We start from the raw sequence: 16425 nt of genomic DNA, 5'->3' as shown, positions 1-16425 counted from the left end.
TGGGGATTTTTGTCCCGCCTGTGTTTGCTTCAACAAAAGCAAATTCATCAGCAGTAAATGGCGTTTCATTTTAATCTCATACTACTGTGTCTGACAGTGGTCCTGTCATGGTTCGATCCCATCTCCACCCAGCCTCAATATATTTAAATGTTACGGCTCGGTTAGCCAGTGTGGACCTGAGCGGGTCAGACTTCTATGTGGTGCTGTGGGCAACAAGACATTAAGGGCTACCTCACTGCTGGAAACAAGCACTGAGCCATACTGACAGCTCGTGGCAGGCAATGCAGGTAATTACGGCAGATACCGCCTGGGGAGGCCAGAATGGGGGCTGGGGTCTGAAAAAGAGGAGGGGTGGTGGATCGGGTAGAGGACAGGGAAGGCTCATGATGACAGTGAGCAAGCATCCGCATCGACCCTTGCAACCCCCATTCAGATGGCCCCAGACTCACAACCGCCACCCCCCTCTGCTTCTGCCCTAAGGCCTTACAGAATATCAAGTAAAGTGAAATGTGGTGAGCTGAGATGTACACATCACAGAACAGGGACTCCTCACTCCCAAATCATCAGCTCCCAATTTGCCCTCATGAATAATTGTTGAGCAGTGCGCACGGTACCATGCAGATGCGATGTAAAACCACTGATCGTCTCCTCTAATGTTAACTCTCCAGAGGGCGAGACGAGAGTCATCATCAAGTGGACTAGTTGATGCACGCGAACGCTGATCTATACGAGTGTTAACGGGAGACGAGAGAGTTCCCACGTACTGGGGACTTTAATGAGTTTTATCACCAAGGTGGAAGGGGACATATACGACAAATCATCTCAGACAGAGGAGGGCAGAGAAATGAAATGACTCAAGATTGAAGAGAATAAACTGTCAGTGGGTAAATAAGATCATAGCGATGCCATATATAGAAAGACGCATTATGGGAAAGGCGCAAAAACAATCCCATGAGATATTTGTAGCAACCCATCAATTAATCTGAGGAGAATCCGCAGTATACAGCCATGTGTGACAGACATTTAATCCCATTTCAAATCACACAAAAAATATGATGACAAACACATGATTGAGAAGCCCAATTCCATGAGTATCATAGGACCACCACTTTAAATGGATTTTAATTTTTTTTGTGGGCCAACCATATTCTAAATCACAGGTCAATAAGTGCCACACAAGCGACTGGTGCAACTGACAGGCGATAGTCTTCTTACTTTCAAATTCTTCTGGTAAGGAAAGAAATACAGTGATACCTCGGTTTACGAACCTATTGGCTTACCAACGTTTCGGTTTACGAACGTTAAATTTATGACAATTTTACCTCGGCATACGAACTTTACCTTGGCATACAAACTTTTTTCGTACACGGAGCTGCCGCAATGAGTGACATGCCTTTCGCGAACGAGCCCGTTCTTCTAACAACAAAATGGCAGCCGACTGTTTTTGTGCTCTATTCCCCGCCCCGGGTCTTCAGTTAAAGCCACGTGATTGGTCAAGAACGCAGCAGTGAGGGGAGGTGGTTTAAACATTAAAGAGACAGGCAGACGACAGTGAGAGTGTAAACTTTGATTGTTCAAAGGCAGAGTGTAAACTGCAAGGTTAAAATATCCCATCAATCAGGGTCCACAAACAACCCACACAAGCCATCTGTACACTTGATGCAAAAAGCTATCAACGCAGCTAAAGAGAACACAATTGATGAGGAACTAGATAAAGGTATCACAGAAAAAGCACCTACAAGGGATCATTCCTCAAGATGGTGAAAGAAGAAGGTTACGTTCCTCATCAAGTGTTTAATGCTGATGAAACCGGCCACTCCATTCCATCAAGCCATCAATGACCATCATAAAGGTAAATAAAACGACTTTATTATACAGTACAGTTTATTTCTTTCATTATATTTCATTATTATTATACCATAGCACATTTATTATACATAAAATAAGTTATAATTTTGTATAGTTTTAAAGCTTCGAAAATTAGAAAGTAGAAAATTATGTTTTATGGGCACCTGGGAACGGATTATTCTCATTTTCATGGTTTCCTATGGGACATCAATTTTTGGGATACACACTTCGCCTTGCACACTATCTGGGAACCAATTAAGTTCATAAGCCAAGGTATCACTGTAGTGGGAATGAGGGAGGAGGTGGATTTTAGGGTGGGGACAGTCAACCCAGCGGGAAGGGATGCAAAAGATGAATGAATGAGGAACAGTGTAAGAATATCTTAACTTTTGTAGTTTACTTCAATCCCCCACTGTCAATTTTTTGATAGAATTTCATGCAACCTGTAACCTGAAAACACGGTAAAATATTCACTGTATGCACACCCAAAAGGGTTGACTCTAAGCTTATAAAACAAACACACACACACACACACATACACATTATCATGTTCCTTCTCCTTGTCCAAAGTTATTAAGTCATACCTACTTAACTCATTCACTGCCATTCATTAATTTATTCGAGAATTGAAAATATGACATAGAGGGCTTTTCCAGAAATTGTTCAGATTTTGTTTGTTCTTGTTTGGGTGCCGATAAGGCGCTGGCCATGGCCTCAGACAATGTTTTTCCCTCCCACAAGGGGCAGCATTTCCCTTTTTTCCATGTTAGTGCCATCCAGCCCTAATTCCAGCCCTCTGCTGTTGTTAAAGCCCTATATAAACCAATATGTATGTATTGCATTGTATTTTGGACAGCCGCCCTCATTTCAAGCTCATATAACTCAAGATACGTATAATTTAGGAATTAACTGTTTTTCTGATGAAAGAAGAGAGTCTTGGGTTTCTTAATCTGCATTTAATGTTTAAGTAGTCCGATAACTCAGTATTCTGTGGGTCCTGGAATTTGAGTGACAATGACAACAGCCCTGGCATTGGAATGGACCCATTTTTGTCTGGCAGTCAATGAGTTAAGAATAATGAATGAAGAATGATGGTGTGGCGTGTAAACAAACACTTGTGTGATAAAAACAAAAACATTTTATCACACCTTACCTTGAATTGACACATTTCTAAAAGCCAAGATATGCAGTGGATTGTATCTCCAATGGCTACTTTGAGTTGTTCATTCGTCACATCCACTGCAGAAAATACAGCACAATTTTTATTGGGACAAATTTTGAATTTTGATAACAATACTGATTTTTTGCCAATGTTGCTCTTGCATTTGGAATGCAGTTCCACTCGACATCCATTGTTGTATGCAGATTTCGAAATTGCGATTTATCCAATTGACACAATGAGGTGGAATACGATGACAGTGGAGGACAAATCAAAGTCGTGAGGTTAAATGGGATTGTGGGTCAAATGACGAGACACTCCTACCCCGCACATGCGCCAATCCTCCTCTGCTTCAGGAAAAATACGCCATGCACACATGCACTAGGTGGGTCCTCACTACCCCCTCCCCTCTCCACTATAATACACCATTTGCCTCAACGGCGAGACCACTGCAATGCTAGGACATTCGAATGCCGCTAAGAATCCCGACACATTTGAAAAGGATCAATACAAAATTAAAATGCCTAAAGAGCTTGATGATATATAACTAACAACATTCAAAAACATGATGAATAAAATGAAACATCACCGCACTTTTAAAATTACATCTTAAAATGTGTGATTTGTAGTGTTGCAGATCAATGATGACCAAAGCATTTCAAAACAAAAATCAATTTCGGGGCCGGGGGAGGGCGTGTTTACAACCAGCTGTCTCTGCAGCACTATTATAAATTACCCTGAAAGATAAGTGGTCAATTGAGAGTCAGAGTAACACAGAGTAAAAAGCAAACGCTTACAATATTGCAGCACTCTGCATGAACGTTACACTAAAGCTGCACACAGAGCAGCGTAAAACCATTTTTTTTTTTATATTGCGTCGCTTGTTCTTCCTCTGGCTGGTGTGTTTAAGACATCCTATTCGAGGCTCAGCAAACACAGGCAGGCAAAATACACATCAACATATTCAGAGCGCTTAGTGCCCTGGATTAATCAAATTATAATTTAATCATCTGATCAAACAGTAATTAGCATAATCACTTCTGGGCACGGCCTGATAGAGCGGAGACCGAAGCGAAATGGCGCTGGGGGGCTGGCAACACTTAAATGGAACATTTGCCAGAGTGTTTGAAAATGTAGCACATTTTCCGGCCACAAAACAGAGCCAGATTGTGAAAGCTAATCAGCGTGATTTGATGAATATCATTATGAATAACATTGCTATTTTTGTTAACTATTTTGGATTGGTACAAAATTTAAAAAACGTGGGTGTTAATGTTTGGAAAAAAATTAAAAAGAAATAAATGAAGCTATTTTTTGTGTTTTATTGTTTAACCCATTCATGCAGCCTGTAACCTGCAAAAATGATATTCAGTCCACATAAGGACCCACTGTCCCCAAAAGAAACAGAAGACACCAATTATAGAATGGGTTAAGCATACACATTTAGTGTTATTCTATATAATTTAATAAAAAAATAACTTGCAATCATATCAATGTCACTTTTGTGGGCCGATACAGTCAACGTTTTCAATACAGTATTAGCAAAACCTGAACAAATGTAACACCGGGAACAATTTTTGCAATCAGAATTGAAGAGATGACCAACTAGGAAACAAAAATATGCTTTCTAATTTAAGAACTGCAACAGTGATGATCATTCCAATTTGTTTCTGAAACATTTATTTTGTGTTTTCGCATCGCCGCATTAATTTCATGTTCCGCTTGCTGTACATTTCTCACATTATCACAGATAACTCATCATCAACACCGCAAGCGTTTTAAAATCTTGTAATGTACTCCAACAAACACTATCTTGGTCAGCTTTCACCAGAGACTTAAGTGCCTCCAAAAAAATGTTGTTTCTGCATGGTGAACCAGAATGAATTGATATGAATCTGTAAGCATAACACAAGCTGACTCCATATGAGCCTTCTTCCCCCACTCTTCCTCCTCTTTCTGCCTCACTACACATCATCATCTCCTTAAGCATTGCAGTTGGGGTTAAATGAAACCTTTAACAGTTCAATGTGCAGCCATTAGCATATGCTTGAGTCTACGCTCATCTCGACAGCCAAGTCAAAGCGTAAGCATGCGCGGCTGAGAAACACAAAAATGCTGACATCCAATGGCAAACCAAAGTGTGATTCGCAAGTCCACGAAGACAAATAATAATAAATTTAAATCTTTGAAGTGATTCCAATATACGTGTATGTTCAGTCAACGAGGCTGAAATGGGGTGTGGATTAAAAAATCATTCCAAATGCCTCACCCTCATGCAGTCGGAACCTGGGAACACAGCTATTTAAAAAACACACACACTAACACACAACATAAGGCTTTTAGCTCTCATTTGTGAAGTATTTGGTGAGAAATGGTTGTAGCAGTGAATGACTCGTTACAAGAAAGCAGCAGTGTTTAGGTCAGCAGCCTTCTCCGCTGGCCTAAACATATCTGAATGATAGACAAATGTGATTTATATTTTATCCATGAATTCTTATGAAAACAAATTGTCTTTCAGCTTCCTTTAATTGCTTTTTCCTTGTTGTGCTGCTTCAAGATGTGTTTCATATTTAAGCATTTAACCAATCGCATTTCAGCCATCATTTGTTCACAGGGTCAGAAATCTACCTGGACGCTTTCACATTCAATTCTGTGGGCCTTGGAACATAAAAATCAATGTCGATGAAACTGTTGCTTGAACCAATCAGAGTTCAAGTTGGTAACTCAAGGCCAGCTCGAAGGTGGTGGAAACGTCAGTTTTCACAAACTGATTGGCTTGTCACACAATTGACTAGTCACTATCCAATCATAGTATCACTCACTGCTAGTGATAAGAGCACACTGGCCAGAGCTAGCACACTGTATCTGTAACGAGGTGCATAAGTAAATATATTGTTGTGTTGATTTAATCACATTTTTTTGTCACCCACAATGCTGAAGGAGAAGAAATTGATTTATAAATTATTATAAATTGATTTATTTGTTTACACCACACTTACAGCTGATTGATTCACACCAAGCTCTATTGAAGGCCGAGGAGTGACATGCACGGCCCGCCACTGACTTTCGGTCATAAGTGTAATTAATTTGCAAAATTGCAAAATTTGCATATTACAAACGTCCAACCACTTGAAATTTGCTCAGTATATCTTAAAGAATTTGCCTTTCCAGCAGCTCATGTATTTCGTTTTTCTACTTTCATTCCTTTCATCACTTTGCTGCTGTGAAATGTAAATTTCTCCACTGTGAGACTAATAAAGGCATATCCAATCCAATCCAATCCAATTTTATCCCGACACATAATCCTATATGTTGAGAAAAACAAATGCAAAAAAAGTTTTACCGCGAGGTTGCAACAGATCTACTTGTAAGAAAATGATCATGTGGAATTGTTCTCTTCTTATTTTTGTGGCATAAAACAAAGTGCAGCACTGCTTGTTATGTGATATATTTTTGGGTTGATTTAATAGCAGTTTTGTCGACCCGCAATGGCTGAAGGAGGAGAAGAAATGGATTTGGTTGCAGATATACAGTTAAAGCCATTTTCAAGACGGACTTTTCAATAATAGAAAGACATCATTAAGAAAGGTTGGACAGCTCTGAAGGAAGCAAAGTAGCAAATAATATTGCAATTTTATGAGGTTATCATGAATCCACACGTTCATAGTAAAATTTGAACAGTTTAATGACAGTTACTGTTAAGTTTCTTCAAGTTCCTTTCATCACTTTGCTGCTGTGAAATGTAAATTTCTCCACTGTGAGACTAATAAAGGCATATCCAATTCAATCCAATCTAAGTCAATTTATTTCCTGGCTAAAGGCACCCTCTAGTGGATGATTAGTAAATCACACCACACTTACAGCTACTTCATTCAAACGTAGTACTACTGAAGGCCTTGGGTTCACATGCATGGCTGTAAGAAAGTATTGTGGACTTAGGCCTTTCATGAACCTGAAAGACAGTCTATTGTAGTAACCACTGAAGCGGCTCAACTCTGAGCCTCTCCCAGATGACCAAGCTTCTCACCTTATCTCGAAGGGAGAGCCCGGACACCCTACGGAGAAAACTCATTTCGGCCACTTGTATCTGGGATCTTTCGGTCACGACTCGTACCTTTTGGCTCAGTTCCTTCTTAACTACGACAGATCGGTTCAAAGTCCACATCATAGCAGATGCACCGATCCACCTATTGATCTCTCGAGAGATCGACAGCTGCTTGATAGATGGGAATTACCTTTCCGTGATCTAGTCACAGACTCATGGCCAATTTGGTTATATAAAGTAAGTTTGCGGCAGGTTTTGCTGCCATTTGTTTCTCAAATACGCTGCTGTCACAGACTGCCTACATAGTCAGTCACCTCTTTTCAACCTCTTTTCAACATTCAACATTTTTCTCATTTTCAGTACTGTAATGTTTATGTTTCAAAGTCCCGATTCCACATAATTTATTTTCCATTTGCAGATTTTGTGAACAATGAACACATTTTTGACGTAAACTTCATGATAATGAACCAATTTTTCCCATCAGTTTTCCCACATAAGTTCTTTGTGACAACAAACCATGGGAAGCTAACTGCTGCCACCACCCTGATTATTCGCACAATGTACAACACGGAATTCCCTTCCTTTGCTTCAAAACGCATCGAAATTGTCTTTCCCTTTCAAACAGGAGTCTCCCAGACAAAACTCGGGCGAGACTACGAATTGGCAAAGCCAAGGATTTCGACAATTATTTGTAATGGCAACCAAATCATGGCAGGGTTTGAGCCAACAGCTTGAAAAATGATCATAAACGGCTTTGTGACACGGCACATCTTGACCCAGAGAAGCCACTTTTCATTTGTTCACTGAATGTTTTCCGAGATGAAGTAGGAAAGCTGCAGTTGTTTGTTTCATGTCTTATATGTTTTCCCCCTTCAGACTGTACAGCAATGTTTGGAATGTATTACAAAACATTTCCATGTTTTTACATGTTTAAATATATTTACTGTATGATACCCTGTCGTTAGGGACATTTTATTGGCAACAGTTGAGAGTGATCTACTGTTATAATGAACAGATTCATTATGTCCCTTGAGATACGTTGCAACGAGGATCGATTGTATTACGGAAGCTCTCGCTGTGATGATATGACTGTAATAAACCAATCAAACCAGTTGTTAACAGGATCAGAATTGCAAGGTTAAAAATGTGGCATGACTTGTCCAAACGTTCAGAAATTTGAATGGACAGACCACTGCGTTATGCGGTTGGGGACCACTGCTGACATTATGCCTTGTGGCAAAGAAGTAAATTTAAAAGACAAACTGGTTTGAGTGATAATGTCATGTACGGATTGGTTGTGTGATCATGTGCCATTTAGACTATACTTGATGAAGGAACTGTCTTGTGACAAGTGGCTGACTATTAATTGGCTGCATTGAAGGACTTTTCTACTATTCAGTGAGAGATTTGTCAAAGAAGAGCTTCTCATAGCCTAACCATTGGGGATATTCATTCCAGGTAACTTTAGTGAATATGGGAAGACTTTGGTATGTGTGGAATTGCAGCCCCTTGTCCCCATATGTTAAATATTCACTGCTGCAAATGAGCAAATGTAAAAATGTTCACTTGTGATTCCTCCCTGAACACTGACTTAATGACACATTAAAGTGAGTCAATGGGAAAGATTAAGAGCATTCCCTACCTCAAAGGACAAACGACGCCTCCGGACAAGTTGTGTCCATAATTTATAAAATCACTTCAAATGACTTCTACGGACCGTATTTTACAAAGATTCCACCCCATATAGCTATATTTTACGTTTTAAGACTCACGCTGAATATTCAGGAAGTCTTGTTTTTGAGTTGATGACGATCCCCACGTGACGTCACGTTTGGAACGCCCCTGACCGAGAAAGCGACACACAATGCATTTTGCGGTACTTTGTTTGGTCTGAAAACTTTGTGTTGATCCGTGTTGATGGCGAAATTACAAGGAAAACACATAAATAACGCGATGGTGAATCGTTGTGTGTTGCACCAAGACAACTACAGTAAAATCTCGTTATATCGATATCGGATATATCGATAGTCCCGGTTATATCGATACTATTTCTATGCACGCACGGAGAAAATTACATGCAAACAGGGTCGGATATATCGATAGTCCCGGTTATATCGATATTTTTTCGGACTCCCTTGAATATCGATATAACGAGACTTTACTGTATTTGATATTCGCTGACACAAATTCCCAGCAGACAAATCAGCCCATTTCCAACAGAGCTTGGGGCCATCTTCTGCATTTTCTGGGTGCTACATTGCTGTCATTGACGGCTCAAATTGATATGGGAGGACTCCTTTTATCGATTGCAAACATTTCAACAGTAGCCAAAATGGAACTGTATAGTGCCACTTAGCAGTTTTTTTGACGACGATACTAGTGCAGCGTGTTCTACCGGAAACAAATTCCTTTTGTGTTCTACATACTTGGCAATAAAGATGATTCTGATTCTGATTCTGATTCTGATTTATGCTTTCCTCTTCAGAACGATTTGAATCATATTCATAACTGGATGAGTAACAAGAAAGCATCTTCTCCGAATCTGAAGGCATTGTTTTGATTCTCGAGCAAAGCAAGACATCTTGGCGTGACGTCACGAACTGGAGGCGGGACCTTCTGAAACTGGCCATTTCCGGGTTCATTTTGAAGTAGTTTTCGTACACTTAAAGTCATTATTACTGGTGATTTTCATTTGACTAAAAATATCAGCCTGCGTGTTTTGGGTATTTTAGATGCTATAAAACGTTTTTATGATGTCAGTTAGGAAACTAAATATAGTGTGGGTTGTCCTTTAAAACGGAATAATATTCACAGTCTAACCATCAGTTTTTCGCCAGTGGGCCCCGCCAATCATGTTTCAGGTCATTACAATTTATTGAATATTTACTTCTAGCATTGAAAAAAAAGTAGTCTTTCTGGTCCGCCAGGACAGTTTGAAAACACATTTGTTTCCCAATGGCCTACATTGTGTTGACTGGTCTGTTGATGTTAATGGGCAACTGAGGAGCTGGCTTGTAGCTGTGACTGTGTCAGCCCACCCTGACTCTATGTGAAGTGACAGCGCACACCAAAAGACACCACGCCACACAGACCTCGTTTCCCACTGGCCCTAATGCGACCTCGACTACGTCACATTGTTTTGTGTGATTGTAATTGGGTGAGTTAAAACAGTGCCACGATTCCACTTTTGTACTTGTCAAACTGTCAAAATTGGGACGTCACCCTCACCTAATTCATTTTCTGTTTGAATATAATGGTAAGTGTGATATGAAGCCTGGATTAAATTCCTTGGCGATGTTACATTAGCTAGCATGTGTTTTGTCTGTTCTGCAATTAATATGAACCACAAGACAAGGATACCCTGTTGGTTTATGTTATACTGCGATAGAAATCTCGCCTATTTTTAAAAAAATGTTGTCATAGCGTGGACTTTGGACTTTTTGGTAGACAGGCCAAGCACAAGACATTTAGATTGTTAGTGAATTAGTCTTCAATCACCGCTTGTTTTAACTGCCTCCCATTGTTACTGTGGGAATCACAATAACATGAGTCCATAAAGTGAACAACAATATAAAGAGGGCTTATTATATTAACGGATGTCTTGTTCAAATGGGAGGAATTATTTATTTATGTATTTATTTGACTGCGTTAGACATTCTTTCAATTTTTAATTGAACATCACCCGCATCAGTTCAGCTCACTTTCTGATATGATTGACAGAAACAAAACACAACGAATGTGTTCAAAGATAACTCAAAGAAATGCATTTGTATCGTCTGAAATATAGAGTAATGATTGATCCAGTTGTCACAAACGCTTGTTGAAGAGTTAACCCTTTCAGGGATGGCGATCAGTCACTATAGTGGACAACTTATTATGTTATCAGGTGAAACGTGACCAAAAGCTGAAAATGCATTAACTCATTCACTGCCATTCACGAACTTACACGGGAATTGAAAATATGACATTGATTGCATTCTTGAATTTGTTCGGGTTTTGTTTTTTCTTGTTTGGCTGCTGATAAAGCGCTGGTCGTGGCCTCTGGCCATTTCTTTCCTTTCCACAAGGGGCAGCATTTCCCTTTTTCCATGTTAGCGCTTTGTTCCAGCTTCAATTGGAGTTAATGCCCTATAGAAACCAATATGTATGTACGTATCTCATTGTATTTTGGACAGCCGCCCTCATTTCAAGCTCATATAACTCCAGATCCACATAATTTAGGAATTAACTTATTTTTTTCTGATGAAATAAGACAGTCTAAGGTTTCTTACACTGCATTGAATGTGGATGGAGTCTTAAAACTCTATAGTCTATGGGTCATGAAATTCCAGTGAAAATGACAAAAACCCTGGCAGTGGAGTGGACACATAGTTGCAAGTCTGGCAGTGAATGAGTTAAAAAGTCTCTATATGCAAACTGTCGTTGCGTGTTTGTCATCCGTAACTGTTGCTTAATGAGCCTTCAATGTTAAATTGCTATATAAAAACTTTGTTTGTTGCTTAAACAAGTAGATTTACTGCAGTAGGCCTGGTGAGCCTGGACTGAATCGAAAAAGAGCACCCTCTTGTTTTTTCACAACTTATTAGCCCAACATAGATCATATATTTTATTCCAAGGCTCATTTGACGAAAATTATGCTAGATACCCAATTTCATCCCTTCACAAATGGCAAACAGAAAGCTGATCTTTGATTTAACTCTTTATGGACACAGTTTCAAGAGGAGTCGAGGAGTCTAAAAGCTCAAGCACCATTAAATAGCACTCCCTGGAATTTATTTTTTACTCTCTGCGATGGTGAATTTTTTTTCACTCGAAACATGGCCTCAAATCGGCAGTTCAGGGCAAAATGGAGTTTGCACAGTAGGCGATAATCATAAAAGACCACTTCAGAGCCGAGATGTAAATCAGTGGGTTGAAACTGCAATATTTCAAATATATTTCCCACAAACAGGCAATTCAAATTTCAGTTATTCACATTTACAATCTTTACATTGATTCCTGATTAGTTGCAAATAACCAAATATTGAAGCAATGCATCTGGTGTTTTTCTTTTAAAAATAAAATAAAATAAATAAACACATTGGCCAAATTAGGAAAAATAAACATATTAAGGAAGCATTCTGAGGGCCAACTGAATATAGCGTAGTGTTAGGGGGGCATCCCAAAAGCTCCACTGCAGTGGACTCATTAAAGCAGGTCTCCATAGAGACAACCTCAGCATCCTGCAAGAGAGCACTGCCTAAAAGCCTTTATTTCCTCCTCATCCAAAATGAAAGAAAGAGGACATTTCCCAATCAGTATGATTAAGATTAGATCCAATTGAAGCTATTCAAACCCATGTTTGTCTTCTCATTCCCTTTATGTATGCAACGAAGAGAAAAGATGCTAATGTCTTGCCTTCTTATTCGATCTGCACTAAGATAATACTGTAAGGTAAGCTTGGGGAAAAAGAAACAAAGCAACAATGAAAAAATAAGAATGAAAGGTTGCTGTCAAATGAACTGAGTTTGTCGATACGAATGTCGCAGCATCCTGTGGATGCGGCGCCCATCACCGAGTGCTGCTGCTGTTGCTGCCATTCAGTTTCAAGTTTCCATGTAGATGTCTCTAGCAGCAGCCATTTTGCAACGCTCATACCTAAACTGAAGACTCGGAGGGCAAAAAAAGCCAATCGCAACCAAAGGAGGGTACATCACGCGTGACCATTCGGTGTCGTGACCATATATCCACACTTACAGTCAAAATTGAATCTATGTTACACCACAGCAATTGCATTTCCCCGAAGAACAACAACCGCTGACAATGTTGCTTTCAGCGTAGCCACAAAATGCTTTTCCTAGAATGTGCTTCATGTGGCGTCCTTCATTTCTAATCCACATTTTTTTTCAAAATCACCTTCCGGTGGCCAAATTTTCTTTCAAAGACATTTTCTGCCCAACTCCAACATGCTCTCGTTTCATCCCCTTCCCTAAAGCCCCTTGTCCTCCTCTTGTCGCCCCCCCCCCCCCTTCTTCACACACCCTTCGTGGTTCGCCATTAAATAAAATCCTTCGTCCTCAGCGACTGAAAAACACGACGAGTTCTAAATTCCATATGAATGAATGGAATCACTTTAGAGAGATTAAATTTTATATTTACAAAATGTGGATTTAACAGGAGTGATAAAGGTTTATCTTTTTTTTTCAATCCCAAATGCCTCCATATCTGTGCTCTAATATGGCGGGTGCGATGGAAGAGGGGGGGAAACTAGCTATCCTATAATCCTTTTTTCTCGAAGACATCCGAACAAAAAGGCCATAACATGTGCACGATGATGAATATCATTGATAAAATGATAAACATCATTCATAACAGGTGCATGAAGTACATTTAAAATTATCCTTACATTCCTAACTACTCAAACCCACTGGATAGCTATTTTGAAATTGTTTCCATTTGAAACAAATAGTCATGTTGTAATTATTGTACATGTTAGATTTAAAACTCCCTACAAAAAAAAACAGATTCCACAGATACTGTGATTGCTCATAAAATTCAATTGTGTGTTTTCACATGTAATGCAGTGTAAGTTAATGCTTGTTTTAGTTGCTATTTAAAAAACAAACAAACTGAGGCCTAGCACTGCTTCATTACTAAAAGACAAATGATCAGTTTGCATACGGAGACAGAGAAGGTAAATAAAGCGATATTTTTTCCAAGGGCTAAAATGTACTCAAATGTCATGGGGAGGGGTGGTAAATCAATATCAACACATTAATATGTCGATCCTATGTTGCAATGTATGCTGCATCCATTGTTGTATATATGAAAGCACATTCTTTTTTTGCCCAGTCCCCTTTTCAATCAATTTGATTAAAAGACGTGAAAAGGTTACAAATACAAAAAGGTAAACGTTGTTACACTTGAAGGTTAATGTAGATGAACCCTCACTGAATGGCCCAGTGCCTGACACTCATACATAGCAACAGCCTCCCCCCACCGAAAAAATGAAGATAAAGAGTAACTGGAAAGCAAGTGGACTACTCTACCTGTCGACGTCTGTTAGTCTAAACTTAAAACTGGAACATGCAAAAAATATCTAAGTATAAGTATACATTTATCTCAACACTCACCATTCAAGATGCACTGGGAAAAGATAAGAGCCAATATCCACATGCCCCGCTCCTTTCAATATCCAAGCTTAAGCTTTTTTTCGTGCTTCTTTCCTCGCACTCCTTCTGAAATCTCTTTTATTTCGTCAACAAGTCATTTGTAATGAATGAAGAGAGCACGCGTGCATTTCTTCTTGACTCCGAATCTTGTGCTGACTGTCGCACACAATCCAGGGATGGAGAGGAGGAGGTTTGGAGCGTCTTCCTGCAGCTGATTGTCTTGTGGTGCAGCGAGGCAGCCTCGTATTTGATCCACAAGTATTGCGCTTGGAGTGCGAGCGGAGGTGAACCGCGCGGGGCCTCAGCAGCGCAGCTGTCCCTCCGTCTCGGACCTCTGCCTGGCGTAGAACATGTGAAGGAGCCCGCCTCTGTGCGTTCCGGCCCAGGTGAGAGGTTCCGCCGCGGCTGCTGACTCTGGCGATGAAGGCGCATAGAAGAAAGTAGCTGCGCGCACACCCGGGATCCAAGATCCAACAACCACCCAAAATAAAAAAAAAAAAAAAAAATAAAAAAGAAGGAACGAACGAAAGAAAACAACAGATAATGAAACAAAAATATTTATAAGTAAGGACAAACGTACAAATCTGAATGAAAGAAGAAAATGCGTCTCTGCGAGAGGGCCAATTTGCGTAAAAGTGCGCACGCCGATGATTGTTAGCTGCGTCGGGAACTCATTCTCTTTTCGCCACCTCTCTCCATCCGGCAAGCAACAAGCACACGCATCTTTCCTCCGCAGAAATCCGCACACACAAACTGCGCACAGTGGTACGTGTGGCTACTCCAACCTGCCCTGCCTTGCAAGAGTGTGGGATAAACCCTCTCCTTTCCTTTCCGCAGAGGCGTCCTCCCTCTCCCATTGCCTTAAAGGTGCACGGTGTCAGTAGGGTGGGTGGAGGGGGAGCACAAGCTGCGCCTCAGAGGGAGCCCTGAAACTCCGTCTTTTGTCTTTTGCTTTAACGCTGATGAAGAGACACAAAAAAGACATTAGCGTGTGAGATTTAGCTCTTTGCGGGACAATTCTTTGTTGGTTTTGCGGTTGTGTAGCAGGCTAGACACGGTGATTTCTGAGGAGGGGGGGAGGTGGCAGTGAGAGGTGGAGAGAAGGAGAGGCCAGGCTTCACCTGACTGGTTTAGACGTTAGGTGGAGGCAACGTGATAATATGCTTTAATTGGCAGAGATCAAATCATGACTTAAAATGTGATTTCTAGATACATCGAGAGTTCACCATGCAGGATTGATGATCCCTCCCACCCCCTGCAGGCACAACCATCTATGAATTGACCTTGACAAATATAAGCAGGAAAAACCGGGCACTTAAGCACCAGGTGGCATCATCGTTACCCCCTGCAGGGTTTGAAGCTTTGGTTCATGTAGTCAAGATCAAAATGATTTTTTCTTCTATATTTTCCATACACTCACGTTTTTAGAAAATCAGGTTCTACACATTCATCAAATTTTGTAAATGGTCAGAAATGTATTTTAACAATGGGAGTAGTATATGAGTTACCTATTATTATTATTATTATTATTATTATTATTATTATTATTATTATTATTATTATTATTATTATTATTATTATTATTATTATTATTATTATGTTGTGTTTTGATTCTCCAGCAATGCAAGTCGTATTGGCGTGACGTCACGAACTGGGGGCGGGACTTTCTGAATTTTTTTGCAGATTTTGGACATTTTCAGTCATTTTTATTGGTGTCTTGCATTTGAATAAAAATATTATACTGCGTGTTTTGGGTATTGTAGATGCTATAAATATATTTTTCTGATGTCAGTTAAGAAACGAAAAAGTGATGTCGGTTGTCCTTTAAGAGAATACACATAAATTGACATGGACAAAAAATGTAAGGTTGCATAGTTTTACATTTTATTAATGGTAGAAATGATCACAATACTGTCTCGTTGAACTGTATTAAAATCAGTTTGTTAAATGAATTCAATGTTATGTTTAGTCACAGAATAGAATAATCTAGATTTCAATACATTTTTAATTCAATGGACAATTTTGTCAAAGACAAAATGTATTTGAAACATGTTGATTTTATTTCTTCCAAATACTTCAGGGGAAAACATTGGGGCAATTCCAATACACCATTTTTTTCAGTATACTTTGGCTGATATAATTATTTACTTTGACAGACAACAAGGATGTTTTTCGACAAACTTTGAGGTCATTTATCATCATAAATATGTTTTTCCCCACCC

The 16425-nt window shown here is 39.7% G+C and overlaps 1 protein-coding gene across 1 annotated transcript in view; it reads right to left on the bottom strand.

Moving 5' to 3' along the window:
* dscama (DS cell adhesion molecule a) overlaps nt 1-15118 on the bottom strand; it is a 119849-nt gene extending 104731 nt beyond the window's left edge. The window contains exon 1 of the mRNA XM_089016319.1: nt 14165-15118. Coding sequence (XP_088872445.1) covers nt 14165-14207 — 43 coding nt within the window. The 5' untranslated portion in view covers nt 14208-15118. The remainder of the gene's footprint in view (nt 1-14164) is intronic.
* Nucleotides 15119-16425: the final 1307 nt, after the last annotated feature.

Source organism: Hippocampus bargibanti, linkage group LG16, assembly GCF_051943395.1.
Source record: "Hippocampus bargibanti isolate YZ-2025 linkage group LG16, ASM5194339v1, whole genome shotgun sequence".
Taxonomy (NCBI): Eukaryota; Metazoa; Chordata; class Actinopteri; order Syngnathiformes; family Syngnathidae; genus Hippocampus; species Hippocampus bargibanti.
Note: the sequence above shows the minus strand (reverse complement) of the source record. Positions and strands in the feature narration are given on the sequence as shown.